The sequence below is a fragment of the Nasonia vitripennis genome (assembly GCF_009193385.2).
Source record: "Nasonia vitripennis strain AsymCx chromosome 4 unlocalized genomic scaffold, Nvit_psr_1.1 chr4_random0004, whole genome shotgun sequence".
NCBI lineage: Eukaryota > Metazoa > Arthropoda > Insecta > Hymenoptera > Pteromalidae > Nasonia > Nasonia vitripennis.
The window spans coordinates 808,121-821,967 of record NW_022279639.1 but is presented as its reverse complement, the minus strand read 5'-3'; the positions used below and the strand labels follow the sequence as shown (position 1 = coordinate 821,967).

Here is a 13,847-nt window from a genome sequence, read left to right as displayed (position 1 = left end):
CAATCTCGAATTCACTTGCTGACAATTAACTTCTTGCCTTGATGTCAAGAGAGATGTCGACGAACAGACCACTCACCGGGTTTTATCAGCGCTGACTGCTCTGAGTTGGTCTCGCTCAGAAACCCTGGAGTCGATATGCCTCCTAGCAAGTCTCCTTCTCGCACGTGTGGAGTCCGAGCTTCGCACAACAATTAAGTGGACAGCTAGCGAACACGTAGATTACCGGTTTACAGTGATTAACACGCGCACGCGAATGGTAGCACGAACGATTATAACTCGTCGCAAACTCTCGAATCTCGTTTTGCAATTTTCGGAAGCATGAGCCGATGCGCTCGCGTCAAGCAGTAGACCACAAGTGTCTCAATATGGCCGCTTCATCTTCTTCTTTTTGACCGCGGAGCTAGCCCATAAGCTTCATTTCCGTCCTCCTGGACGATCATTGGTACTCGCCAACGTGTTGGCCCCTCTTCTTGCGCGCACGTGGTAGGAATCCGGCTACAGGTCTCACGCGCGTACATAAGGTTGCACGTAAGACGAAGCGAGCCTTTCTCTCCCTGGCGGCGCCTCTCTCTCTCTCTCTCTCTCTCTCTCTCTCTCTCTCTCTCTCTCGCTTGCGCTCACGGCTGAGCCAGGCTCGCGTGGCAGATGTATCTATCTCTCTTTCCTGCCTGATGCTGCGGCGATCCCATTCTGGCGCGCGGCGTCGCTGCTCCTCTCGTTCGCAATTGTGCAGTAGGATGATGCGCTCTCTCTCTCTCTCTAGCGCACGGAGCCGATCATCTTCTCGCTTGTACACGTGCGGCGATGCGGCACTCCCTCTCTAGCGCACAGCGTCGATGATCTTCTCGCTCGCACTCGTGTGTGCTCTGCTAAGGGCGTCGTCTGCTTGGTAATAGTGCGTAGCGACGTGCTCGCTCGTACTCAACAAAAAATAAAGAACGTTTTCCCGTTAAGTATCGTAAATCGCTTACGCGGCTTCAACCTCGGTGTCAGCGAGTTGCGTCGGGATCCGTGGTCTACCGCTTTTCCTAGTGGCGCGATATTCACGTCACACATTTCACGTGTTCTACTGCTTTCATCAAAAACTAGTGGAGTTCTTCCTTTTCCTATCCTATTGTTCGCAAGACTAAGTGCGACTGGTACCCTAGCAGGAGGTGCTGCTGGGATAGCTAAAGCTGTTAATGATGCTAAAGCTGCACAGAAAAACCATCAAGAAAGTAAGAGACATAATAAGATCATGGAATCTATTGCTTTAGGCAAAGGTCTTCATCTTAAGCCTCATAAAACTGGGATAGGATTATTTATGAAACCTCATATAGGTCGTGGAAATCAAGTAAGTAGAAAAAAACTTCGATTCACGCGCTTATATAATGTGCAGGGAAATCGAGCGGTTTGTTGACAATTTCTATACCGACGTCACAATTGTGACATCAATCGCTTTTTTTTGTTTACATTTTAATCGGTGTATTAGGTGTGTGTATACGTCGCTGAGTTGTTGAGTGTCTTCATTTTTATTAATGCTATTAGTTTGTAGGTGTATATGTATCATTTCGGAAATCAATCTTTTGTTTAGATTGGGCTCTTTATCTTTGATGTCAAAATTATCAAAATTGAATGTATGATTATGGTGCGTTTAGTGTTCGAAAATTACATTATTTTTGTATTTTCTGTGTTCTTCAGCGCATATATAAACATTCCTTTTCGTTTGGCCCACGTATGTAGCAAAGTAGTCATTGCATTTTAATTTGTAAACAACAACTCGCTATTGTTTTTAATACCGTGATTTCATGTACATAATATTAATATGAAATAAACAGTTTCCTGATGAGAGTAGCATTGTCCACCGAAACGTCGAAGGAAGAATAAAGAAAAACCCTGGTTTTTTCTCTCTTCCTTACGTACAAATTGCCTCGAGAAGACTGATAGAGCCAAAATCATTCTATTTTGAATAACCACCGAGGGATCGAGTCAAAGTAGAAAAATTACTACTCTCTCTACAAATAATAGATTTCATATTATATTTCAACGTGAAAGAAGTGAAATACAACTATAAAAGACATCAAAATTTTGACTTATTCATATATAGACATCTTTGTGTTTATTTCTTAGCTGGGAGACTATAAAAACGGTGCTCACAGACGAATGGAATCATTATTTTCCAATCAGTTATGGAAGATAGCTTTACTCTGAGTCTCTCAGAAACCTCCTCTGTCTTAGGAGCGCAATATTTTCCTCCGACTGAATTACCACAGCATGAGAATTCTGTCTTTGGTTTAGTTGAACTTTTAACATTTAAATAATAAACTCCATTTGATCGGACATAGTATTATTAATATTCCTACTGGCTGTTATGAGACTGATGCTATTAATCAATTTTTACAAGAAACTTTGAAATCCGAAGGAATTGCATTTTCTTTGAAAGATAACAACAATACTCTCAGAAGTGAACTTTTCTGCAGTCATCTGATAGATTTCACGATTCCATAGGCCGTCTCCTTAGCTTTGCTCTTCGAGGAGAGAAAATCACTATTAGACTTTACATCAAATCTGTATAATGGGTATCGTTTATAATTATGGATCATATATAAGTCAGCCATCATGTCAACCAGTCATTAGTCGATTGAAGAAACTCAAACCGTTAACACGGCAGAGCATTCAGTTCCTGAAAAATCTAGGACAAACAGTAGGTGGAAAAAATTGACGCGTGTAATTCTTTGCTGCTTCCAGAAAAATTGAAAAAATTCTAAGCATTCAATCAGGTGTCCTATTCGATGAGTCTATTGTTCATTACGGAATACACGCACATCAACCATACTCATCATTAAGCTTTGACAACAGCAATGAAATTCGTCTTTCTATCCAACATCAATATTTATGTCTCTTACCATCGCGCAGCTCTATCCATATATGTGGAAAATTGCAAGTAAAACGTGGATTACCAGCATTAGCTAAAACTAAATTTTTTAACAATGTCATTTATTTTGAAATTAATGCTGTGAAGATACGAACGAACACACACACACGCGCGCGCGCGCGCACATACATCCATACAGACATTTTCCAAAAATACTATTTCTCAACTGAAAATGCATTAAAACACACTTCCTACACGTTTTTACACAAACTCCAAAAATTACTATAACAAGAAGCAATAGTAAAAACACTATAGATATTCTAGCTTATTTACGGTTTCTAGCTCACTTTGAGAGAGGAGGTGAGCCAGAGACCGTACGCATTCTGTTTCTGGAACATATTTACCGTGGGTTGAAGGAGAAAAAAATGTTTGATCTTCGATTTGACAGAGAACCACCTATATGTATATATATATATATATATATATATATATATATATATATATATATATATATATATATATATATATATATATATATATATATATATATATATATATAAATATATATATACACAGGGTGACCCAATTAAAACGGGCACCCGTGATAACTTGTTAGGGACAGTCCTAATAAAAAAAAATGGTAAAAACAAACAGATCTCGGGAGCACCAGATCGATTCTCGGTCCCGGCGTCTCCTTTTGTGATCTTCTCCTTTCACGTCAAAGTCTCACCCCGTTACATGGCGCCCATCGTGGGGCGCCTATGTAACGGGGTGTAAATCTGATCAACGAATAACGCGCTAAACGAATGGATCGCGTTCCTTCGATGTGGCGGAGAACTTCTCTACGCCGGCGAAACACCTCCGTTGCATGCAGCTGTCTCAGCTGCTTTTGTTTTTGCAACACGTATTTGCCTTTCCCTTCGCTCGCCCTAGTTGTCAGCGTTGTCGTTGTCGTGGTTACTGTCGTGACCAGATTCCGTATCGGCACCTCAATTGTGACGATTCTATTTTGGTCTCGACCTTGCGCCTCCTGTGCCGTTAACCTGGCTTGGTCTTCCGGCATCGACACTGGCGCTTGTGCCTGTTCACTCACTTCAGTGACTGGCATTTCTGCGAACGCGTCTCTCATTGTCATCGCGTTTAGCAGCTGTAGATTAGGCCCTGTCGGTTGGCCTAATCCTTGCGCCGGTTGACCGTAGTTCATCTCGATCGCCGGCGTCACCACGACTTCCTTGACCTCGATCTCTTGTTGTAACAGCTTCAGAGGGTGCGGCTGTTCGGCGTCATAATCGCCCGTATAAATCAAGCGTGTCGATACTTGTTTAGCTATTGCGTCGATGAATGACTTACGCAGTTCTTCCCTCTTCACCCGCGCCATTACTGTCGAGGCGTCCAGGCTCTCTCTAGAACCTGACTCGGTATACTCTCCGAGGAGCCATCTGTTTAGCCTAGCAACGCGATCTAATCGCTTACCGTCTGGCTCCAACTGCATACTCTCGAGGGCGTCACCCATTTCTTCTTCGTCGATGCCCAAGCACCGATTCTCGATGACCTTCTCTACTTTATTCGCCATGTTGGTGTGTCTTCTGCGTTTGAACGACGTTTTGCGGTTGCGCAACAACGACGTGGCAGCTCCCTATCCTACGCTCTCACTCCAGATAGCCCCTAGAGTGTATTCTTGTTGCTACAACGTAAGCTGCAAAAATACAACCTTTCTACTCACACACTTGGACACCTATGTGCGTCGCTGTGACGTAGATTATTACGCAAAAGCAAATAAAACGAAAAATCGAATTCGTATAATCGGAACGAAATCCGTAAAAAAAATTTTAATTACGCCAGATAAGCACGAATTGCTTCTGGTGCGCGCACTCTTAGCACCGCTGTGCTCTCACTTGCAACGCACAGTTTGTGCTACAAGCATATACGCACTCATACACCCGAAAAAAGACGAAAATATTTTTCGCAGAATTACGCGTATATCTCGATCTGCGAGTCGAGTGGGTCCTCTTCTTGATAAATCTTGAGGTCTTCTTCGCTGAAAACTGGGCGTATACTGTTCCGCGTCTTCCCGTGGAAGTGACGATATACCTCGCGCTCGTCGCGTTCTCGTAGAATTGCCTCTATGTAGCGCCGCAAGCGCTCGCACTCTCTCTCTCACACACTCACGCCGCTGCGCGCTTCGTCCACTATAGCGTGCGTGGACTATACTTTGCGGCTACACGCGTTTGTGTTGCCGCTTTGATGCCTTTTGCTGTTTAATTGTTAATAATTAAACAACTTACAATTTCGAATATACGCTCTGCTTTCACACGAGATGTCACGAAAAAATAATTATGCTACTCTCTAGCCTAACGAGAGTGCTTTAAAATTCTCCCGACAACAAATAGAAAATTATTCGACTCGGAGAGCATGCAATACTAGTGTCAGCTTCAAATTTCGCTGCTCCGAGTCGTTTAATTCTACGTCGTGTGATAATGTCGGTAGATATTTGTTCTCGGTCTGGCAACAAAAATCTCCGATTATTATTCAGCCTGATTTGAGCGCGACGTAAACAACACGGGGATGCTCGTGTTTACGTCGCTCGCGCGACCTTCTGAAATTTGAAATGGTTTCTCGCTCGCGCCGGAAATCGCGAAAATTACAATATTTGCGCGTTCCTTCCTAAGTAACCCACGAACTGGGCGCCAATGTAACGGGGTGTAAATTCGATCAACGAATACGGTGGAGGACTCCTCTCCGCCCGAGACACCTCCGTTGCATGCAGCTGTCTCAGCTGCTTTTGCTTTGCTGGGTCTACGCACCGCCTGGCGCGTGTTCGGCCACTTAACTGCGTTAGATACTAATAAATAACGCCCGCGGAGGCGGCGATATTTACAGGAAGGAACACGAATCGGAAGTAAATGAGCGAGGTTTAGAAATGACGAACAAGCACGTCAAATAATAAGACTAGGTTATATTGAACTAGCGCGTCAAAATTGTGAATTTACAAATATGAAAATAATAATAATCCGCAATTCGCCAACGACTTTGCGACTCGCCGCGACGCTGGAATAATCGCGCTCGCAGGCGTATATTGCCGTGAAGGTCGCGCGTGCCGGATCACTCTCGCGCGGGTGATATACACTCTCATGCACACAATCACATTCACTGCGCGTCACATAAACATTCTCGATCTCGTCGCCGACGCTCCTGATCCCAGACAGACTGTAGAACTAGAACGTTGCTGGACTGCTAAGCAGGAAGATCAGGATACCCGGATTTCGCGTCGCACTTACACACAGGATATAATTCGCTGGGCACCGCACAGCACACCGTGTTATCAAACGATTTCCTAGATCAGAAGCGATGTTGCGTGTTTACTTTCCGAAGGCCGAGAGCTATCTGAGCGCGCACCTGAAGGATTCGCCCGCGCGCTCGCTCTTTCACTCTATCCCTCTCGCTCTTGTTCCCGAATTCGCACGTGTTTTTCCTCGCGCGCGCGAGTCTACCCTGTTTCGTCGCGGCGCAGCGATACTCATACCGCTACGAGTTAGTCGCGGTGTCAACTCGTTACATTGGCGCCCAGTTCGTGGGTTACTCAGGAAGGAACGCGCAAATATTGTAATTTTCGCGATTTCCGGCGCGAGCGAGAAACCATTTCAAATTTCAGAAGGTCGTGCGAGCGACGTAAACACGCGCATCCCCGCGTTGTTTACGTCGCGCTCAAATCAGGCTGAATAATAATCGGAGATTTTTGTTGTCAGGCCGAGAACACATATCTACCGATTTTATCACACGACGTAGAATTAAACGACTCGGAGCAGCGAAACTTAAAGCTGACACTAGTATCGTATGCTCTCCGAGTCGAATAATTTTCTATTTGTTGTCGGGAGAATTTTAAAGCACTCTCGTTAGGATAGAGAGTAACATAATTATTTTTTCGTGACGTCTTGTGTGAAAGCAGAGCGTAAATGCGAAATTGTAAGTTGTTTAATTATTAACAATTAAACAGCAAAAGGCAGCAAAGTGGCAACACAAACGCATGTAGCCGCAAAGTATAGTCCACGCACGCTATAGTGGACGAAGCGCGCAGCGACGTGCGTGTGTGAGAGAGGGTGCGAGCGTCTGCGGCGCTACATAGAGGCAATTCTACGAGAACACGATGGGCGCGAGGAAGACGCGGAATAGTATACGCCCAGTTTTCAGCAAAGAAGACCTCAAGATTTGTCAAGAAGAGAACACACTCGACTTGCAGATCGAGATGTACGCGTAACTTCGCGAAAAATATTTTCGTCTTTTTTCGGATTTTTTTTCAGGTGTATGAGTGCGTATATGCCTGTAGTACAAACTGTTGCGTTGCATGTGAGAGCACAGCGGTGCTACAAGTGCGCGCGTCAGAAGCAATTCATGCTTACCTGGCGTAATTAAATTTTTTTTTACGGATTTCGCTTCGATCATACGAATTCGATCTTTCATTTTATTTGATTTAGCGTAATAATCTAGTATATGTGTGAGTAAAAAGGTTGTATTTTTGCAGCTTACGTTGTAACAACAAGAATACAATCTAGGAGCTATCTGGAATGAGTGCGTAAGATAGGGAGCTGCCACGTCGTTGTTGCGCAACCGCGTAAACGTTGTTTAGCCGCAGAAGATACACCAACATGGCGAAGAAAATAGAGAAGGTCGTCGAGAATTGGAGCTTAAGCATCGACGAAGAAGAGATGAACAATGCCCTCGAGAGTATGCAGTTGAAGCCAGACGGCAAGCGATTAGATCGCGTTGCTTGGCTAAACAGATGGCTCCTCAGAGAGTATACCGAGTCAGATTTCAGAGAGAGCCTGAACGCCTCGACAGTAATGGCGTGAGCGAAGAGCGAAGGACTGCGTGTCATTTATCGACGAAACGTTTAAAGAGCATCTCGAGTACTTAGAGAAAGTGCTTTAGCGAGTGAACGCGGCTGGATTGACGATCAACCGGGACAAAAGTGTCTTTTGCCGAGAAGAGGTGAAGTACCTCGGCGTCCTGGTTAATCACAATGGTTTTCGGCCAGATCTAGAGAAGATAGCGCCTATTGTGGCGTATCCAGCGCCGAAAAACCTGAAACAGCTGAGGCGTTTCTTAGGAATGGCGTCGTGGTATCGCAAATTCTTGCAAGAATTTGCGACCTTCGCTGAGCCGCTCCATCGCCTGACGAAGAAAGGCAGAAAATACGAGTGGGGGACGGAACAGCAAGACGCTTTCCAACAAGTGAAAGCGCTGATAGCGTCTGCACCGATTCTTCATCGCCCAGATTTCGAATCCCAGTTCGTGTTGCAGACGGATGCCAGTGACACCGGTCCCGGCACGGTACTTTTCCAAGTAATCAACGGAGAAGAGAGAATGTCTTGCTGTCATCTGGGCTATATGAAAGTTCAGACCTTATATTGAGGGATATCAATTTAAGGTCGTCACGGGCCACAGTAGTTTGCAGTGGCTATGCAACTTGCATAATCCTACCGGACGCCTAACAAGATGGGCGCTAGAAATGCAGGACCACGTCTACACTATGGAGCATAGAAAAGGTCTGCTGAATGTCGTACCAGACGCATTGTTGCGTATGTACAAGAAGACGCAGTACCAGTCGAGGCAGTCGGATGGGCAAGCGAAACACAGGACGAATGGTACTGCGAAAAGGTCCGTGAAATACAGCTGCATCCGAGCAAAGATCCGCTGTATAAAATATACAGCGGGCAGCTGTACTAATTCTGCCCAGATGAGAAATTGCCAGCGTCTATGAATGACGATGCGGCATGGAAAATCGTCGTGCCAAAAGAAAAGCGAGCAGTGATCTTGCGAGAGTGTCACGACGAGCCATCAGCCGGTCACCAGGGGCGTGAGAAAACTTGTGCGCGCGTCGCAATGTACTATTGATGGCCCGGTATGTACACCGACGTCGCTAAGTATTTTCGACGAAGCTTCGTTCGTCAGCAATGCAAAGTCAAGCAGCGCTCGCCAAGCGGCCTGATGGGAAAACGAGTGATCACTCGGCCACGGCAGATCATAGCAGGAGATGACATGGGGCCGAAACCAAAGACCGCTCGAGGAATCGAATATATTCTCATATTTAAAGACTTGTTTACCCGCTGGATAGAGTGCATTCCGATTAAGGGGGCACACCACCTTTGAAATTAAAATCGAAATTTTTCATTGAAAATTTATAAATACTTATATAAATGAACCAAATTTTTATTACTATTCTTAGACATAATTTATTTACATAACCTTTATTTTGATGGGTTTAGACCTTCTATATACTTCTATAATACATACGTATAGTAGGGAGTCCATAATTCACTTACCGTAAGATTCCAAAGGAACGAATGGCCCAAATGAGCTCAAACTCTAGGATATTATTTAAAAGTACATTAGTTATGATATGAATGAAGGGATTTGGTTTAAATTTCATAGAAAAAGTTTTATAAGCATATTACTGATTTTTTTATCAATTTTTGATTAATTTTAACATAACTATCATGTAACTTTTTTTCTATGAAATTTAAACCAAATCCCTTCATTCATACCATAACTAATGTACTTTTAAATAATATCCTAGAGTTTGAGCTCATTTGGGCCATTCGTTCCTTTGGAATCTTACGGTAAGTGAATTATGGACTCCCTACGTAGGTATTATAGATAATAAAAATTTGGTTCATTTATATAAGTATTTATAAATTTTTAATGAAAAATTTTGATTTTAATTTCAAAGGTGGTGTGCCTCCTTAAGCGGACGAACGCGATGACAATCCTGTAGCTTCTCAGAGAGCGGGTCCTCTTGCGGTACGGTGCGCCAGAGGTATTCCTGTCGGACAATGGCACCGAGTTCAAAAATAAGGCCATTGATCAATACCTCAGGGAACCAGGCGTGAGACACGAGTTGACGCCACCTGATCACCCCCAGGCGAACCCAGTAGAGAGTGTAAACCGCACCATGAATAACATGGTGCGCGCGCTGATCGAGGAGAACCATAATACATGGGACGAGCGATTGAGCGACATCGCATTCGAGTATAATACTGTACCTCATTCCTCAACGGGCGTCAGTCCAGCCATATTGATGTATGGAACAGTGGCGCGCGGTCGACGCATGGCATGGTCACAAGTGGGATTTATCCCAGCTGCGCGAGCAAGCGTTCCATGGAACGCGCAAGATCGCTAGAAGCGCTACTATGACACCAAGCGTAAACCGGCGTCATACAAAGTGGGAGACTTAGTGATGAGTCGAAATCACGTGTTGTCTTCTGGAGCGGAGCAACACTCTACGAAGTTAACGCCACCATATATTGGGCCGTATAAAATAGTAGAAATATATGGCACCAATACTTATCGACTTGTCGATGAGGTGGACGAGCACGTAGATCTCGCACCAGCTGCGCAGCTAAAGCCCTTCTATTCGTCAGCGACGGACGAAGAGTCGCATAAGAGCGAAGAAGATGGCGACGCTTAACCTCCGAGGGACACGAGCACAGACGCGGGTGCTAGCGAAGCACCGTCACGAAGCGAGAGAGACTCTGTCTGCGAACAGAGTGATATTGCGTCCGAAGCGAGCCAAGTCGCCGACCGTCCGTAGCGAGCGAAAAAGACGCGCGTAGTCGTAATAAACCCTGCAACCAAGAAGAGAGGCCGGCCAAGGAAAAAGGTGTACACGGCTAGGCGTGTGAGACCTACGCCAGAGACTCCTAGAGTCGAGGTCAACACCGAGAAGAGGAGGCCTGGTCGTCCGAAGAGTTCGCGCAACCGCGGGCATGCAACGACACTTACTAACCCGTCGACGTCACCGCGAAAAACGCGCGCAAATAAAGCCCAGTAACAGTAGTCACCGTAATAATGTGTTTTTTTGTTTCGCCCAAGCATCCCCAGATTCCTGGTCGCGGACGGAATGGATAAAATCGCCATCTGGTCGATAGATCGATTCTAGGGGGGGGGGGGTTGTAACAAGTTGAGCACCGCGGCTAACAGTGTAGAGTCGCGCGCGCGATAATAAACACGTGCGAATTCGGCAATAGGCGCGAAAGAGATAGAGAGAGCGAGCGTGCTTAGATAGCTCTCGGCCTTCGAAAAGTAAACACGCGACTTCGCTCGAGATCTAGGAAATCGTTCGATAACCCGGTGTGCTGTGCTGTGTTCAGTGAATTATATCCTGTGTGTGAGTACAACGCGAAATCCGGGTATCTTGATCTCCCTGCTTAGCGGTCCAGTAACTTTCTAGTTCTACAGTCTGTCGAGAAGGTTTGTGTGATGCGCAGTGAATGTGATTGTGTGCATGAGAGTGTATATCACCCGCGCGAGAGTGATCCGGCACGCGCGACCTTCACGGCGATATACGCCTGCGAGCGCGATTATTCCAGCGTCGCGGCGAGTCGCAAAGTCGTTGGCGACTTGCGGATTATTATTATTTTCATATTTGTAAATTCACAATTTTGACGCGCTAGTTCAATATAACCTAGTCTTATTATTTGACGTGCTTGTTCGTCATTTCTAAACCTCGCTCGTTTACTTCCGATTCGCGTTGCTTTCTGTGAATACCGCCGCCTCCGCGGGCGTTATTTATTAGTATCTACCGCAGTTAAGTAGCCGAGCACGCGCCAGGCGGTGCGTAGACCCAGTAAAACAAAAGCAGCTGAGACAGCTGCATGCAACGGAGGTGTTTCGTGCATAAATCGTAACAATAATCCCGTACAATAAAAACATTTAATCTTTCTTATAAAGCTCTGACATTTTTTGTATAATTTAAGAATGCATGAATGCATGTACTTATTTCTTCACAATAGGGTTATGGGCTAGTTGTTTCTTTTATTGAACCAATCAATTAGAATATAAGAGATTCATTGTTTGTAAATTCGTTAAATAGAAAATTACCTTTCTGTTTGGGCTGAGATTATTTGGAGGAATTTGCAAAGTGACGCTAAATTTTGTATGTTTTACCATTTCCTCAGCCAAAAAGTTTGCTTCTTGGACTAGTGCATTAGCTTTAAGAATATCTGTCTTTAGTTGCACCAAACTACGTTTGAACATCTCATCACGTTCTTGAGCCCATTTTTCAACTCTCATTTGGGTTGTTGGTGTACAAGGTGGAAATTTGTATCCTTGATTTATACGCAGAGGATCATATGGTAAATAAGGTGAATATGGCGTAGATGGCGAAAGGATCGTACGAAGTTGTTGAAATTGGCGTTCATACTCTAATCTTTGTTTTTCTAAAGCGACCTATATAAATAAGTTTCTATTAAAATAGTATTTGTGAACTGTATATGATATCAAAATTTTAAAAAGCACCTTTATCAGGATCATTCGTTGTTTTTAATTACATTTTTGATAAACTTACTGTCCAAATTAAATGAGTTTTTTTTTCTTGAAAGAAAAGTAAGCCGGTGAAGGTTTCCGTCTGACAGGGAACGCCCTCCCCTCCACCCCCCCCCCCAATACACGCACATACACAAACTCAAACACACACACACGCGCGCGCGCGGGGAAGCCTGACACCCGTATGTGGCGCGTCACCCGGGTGGCAGATGGGGGAGAGCTCGCTGGGGTGTATACCTTGGTAGAGCAGAAATAAAATATGCTCCGTGGACCGAATCAGGCCGCCGCGTTTGCCGTGCGGTGGGAGCCGTAAACTGCCAAAAGGAGATACTGGGTGGAGAGGCAATCTAAGGTTGCGAGCCAAAGTGACCTGAACCACCTTTGGCTCCCGCTGACGGCAAGACGGGGAGCCGGCCACATAGCCAGTACCGGTCAATCGGCTAAGGCAAGTGCGTGATATTTCTTGATGTCTGAAGATAGTGCAGTTAAATCTAAACCACTGTGAGACAGCACAGGACCTACTTAACCAGTATGTCCGCGAGAAATGGGTAAACGTATCTATTGTGTGCGAACAATATAAGGATATAGACGAACCATCGTAGAAAATGGACACTACGGGTAAAGCAGCGATTTGGGCATGTGGAAACGTTTCTTTCTGTTGAAAAATAAAGACCCGTGAAGAAGGATTTATACGGGCTAAGGTAGCAGGTGTAACTGTTTACAGCTGCTACGCTTCACTTAACGCTCCAATGAAGCAGTTCGAACAACTGCTAGATCGGCTCATACAAGACGCAGTAGGAAGGAAACCGGTACTAATTGCAGGCAACTTTAATGCGTGGGCTGTAGAGTGGGGCAACATTAGAACTAACCACAGAGCTTGAATACTCCTAGAAGCAATCGCTCTCCTGGATTTGGTCCTAGTTAACCAAGGATGCACCCACACATTTAGAAGAGGAGATGCAGGGTCTATTGTCGACTTGACGTTTGTTAGCAGCAGCCTTATTGGCTCAGTTGCTTTATAGACAGTAAGTGAGCACTACACACATAGTGATCACCAGGCCATAGCAATAGAGGTAGGACTATCAAAACAGAGACCTAGCGCAAGTACAACGACCAATAGAGTTAGTTGGAAAAAAAACGTTTATGATGAGGAGATGTTCCTGTAAACTTAGTAGCACTACTCTTATTCAGAAATCTCCTCACACACACACACATACACACATTATACAGAAGAATCAGGTGAGTAATTCGCATACATCAACAGTCTAAACCGTATATTCTGCCTCACCGTCCACAGCCAAGTTTTTACTGCATTAACGTTTTGCACCGCACAGTTTTTCTACCAGCCAGGAAGGTGATGGATGCATACGACAGGGCTTCTGAATCCAGGTGTATGTAGAGATGGACAACCGAGACTTTCTAGATTTTCAATATATGGAAAGTAGGGCTGCAACCAATGTACTTTTTGCTCACCCTTTACCTATATAATGACCTTTCTTGTTAGTGAGATGTCTAAGATGTTGAAACAAACTTTAGCCAATTTGTCATATGGTACATTACCGTCATTCCAGTTTAATCCATGAAATGAATATTTAAACTGTAGATTAGTAATCTTTACTGTATTAGACAAGTCATTCTAAGAGTGTGGTGGTTGAAAAAGTACGAGTTGTGG

The 13,847-nt window shown here is 44.6% G+C and overlaps 1 protein-coding gene across 19 annotated transcripts in view; it reads right to left on the bottom strand.

Moving 5' to 3' along the window:
• The window catches only part of LOC100117353 (kinesin-like protein KIF13A), a 1,179,147-nt gene that overhangs the window by 793,477 nt on the left and 371,823 nt on the right, over nt 1-13,847 (bottom strand). For 18 of the 19 annotated variants that reach the window (XM_031928189.1, XM_031928179.1, XM_031928190.2 and 15 more), the window contains one exon: nt 11,732-12,079. The exons of the other annotated variant lie outside the window; for it this stretch is intronic. In XM_031928189.1, coding sequence (XP_031784049.1) covers nt 11,732-12,079 — 348 coding nt within the window. The remainder of the gene's footprint in view (nt 1-11,731; nt 12,080-13,847) is intronic. 19 annotated transcript variants of the gene reach the window in all.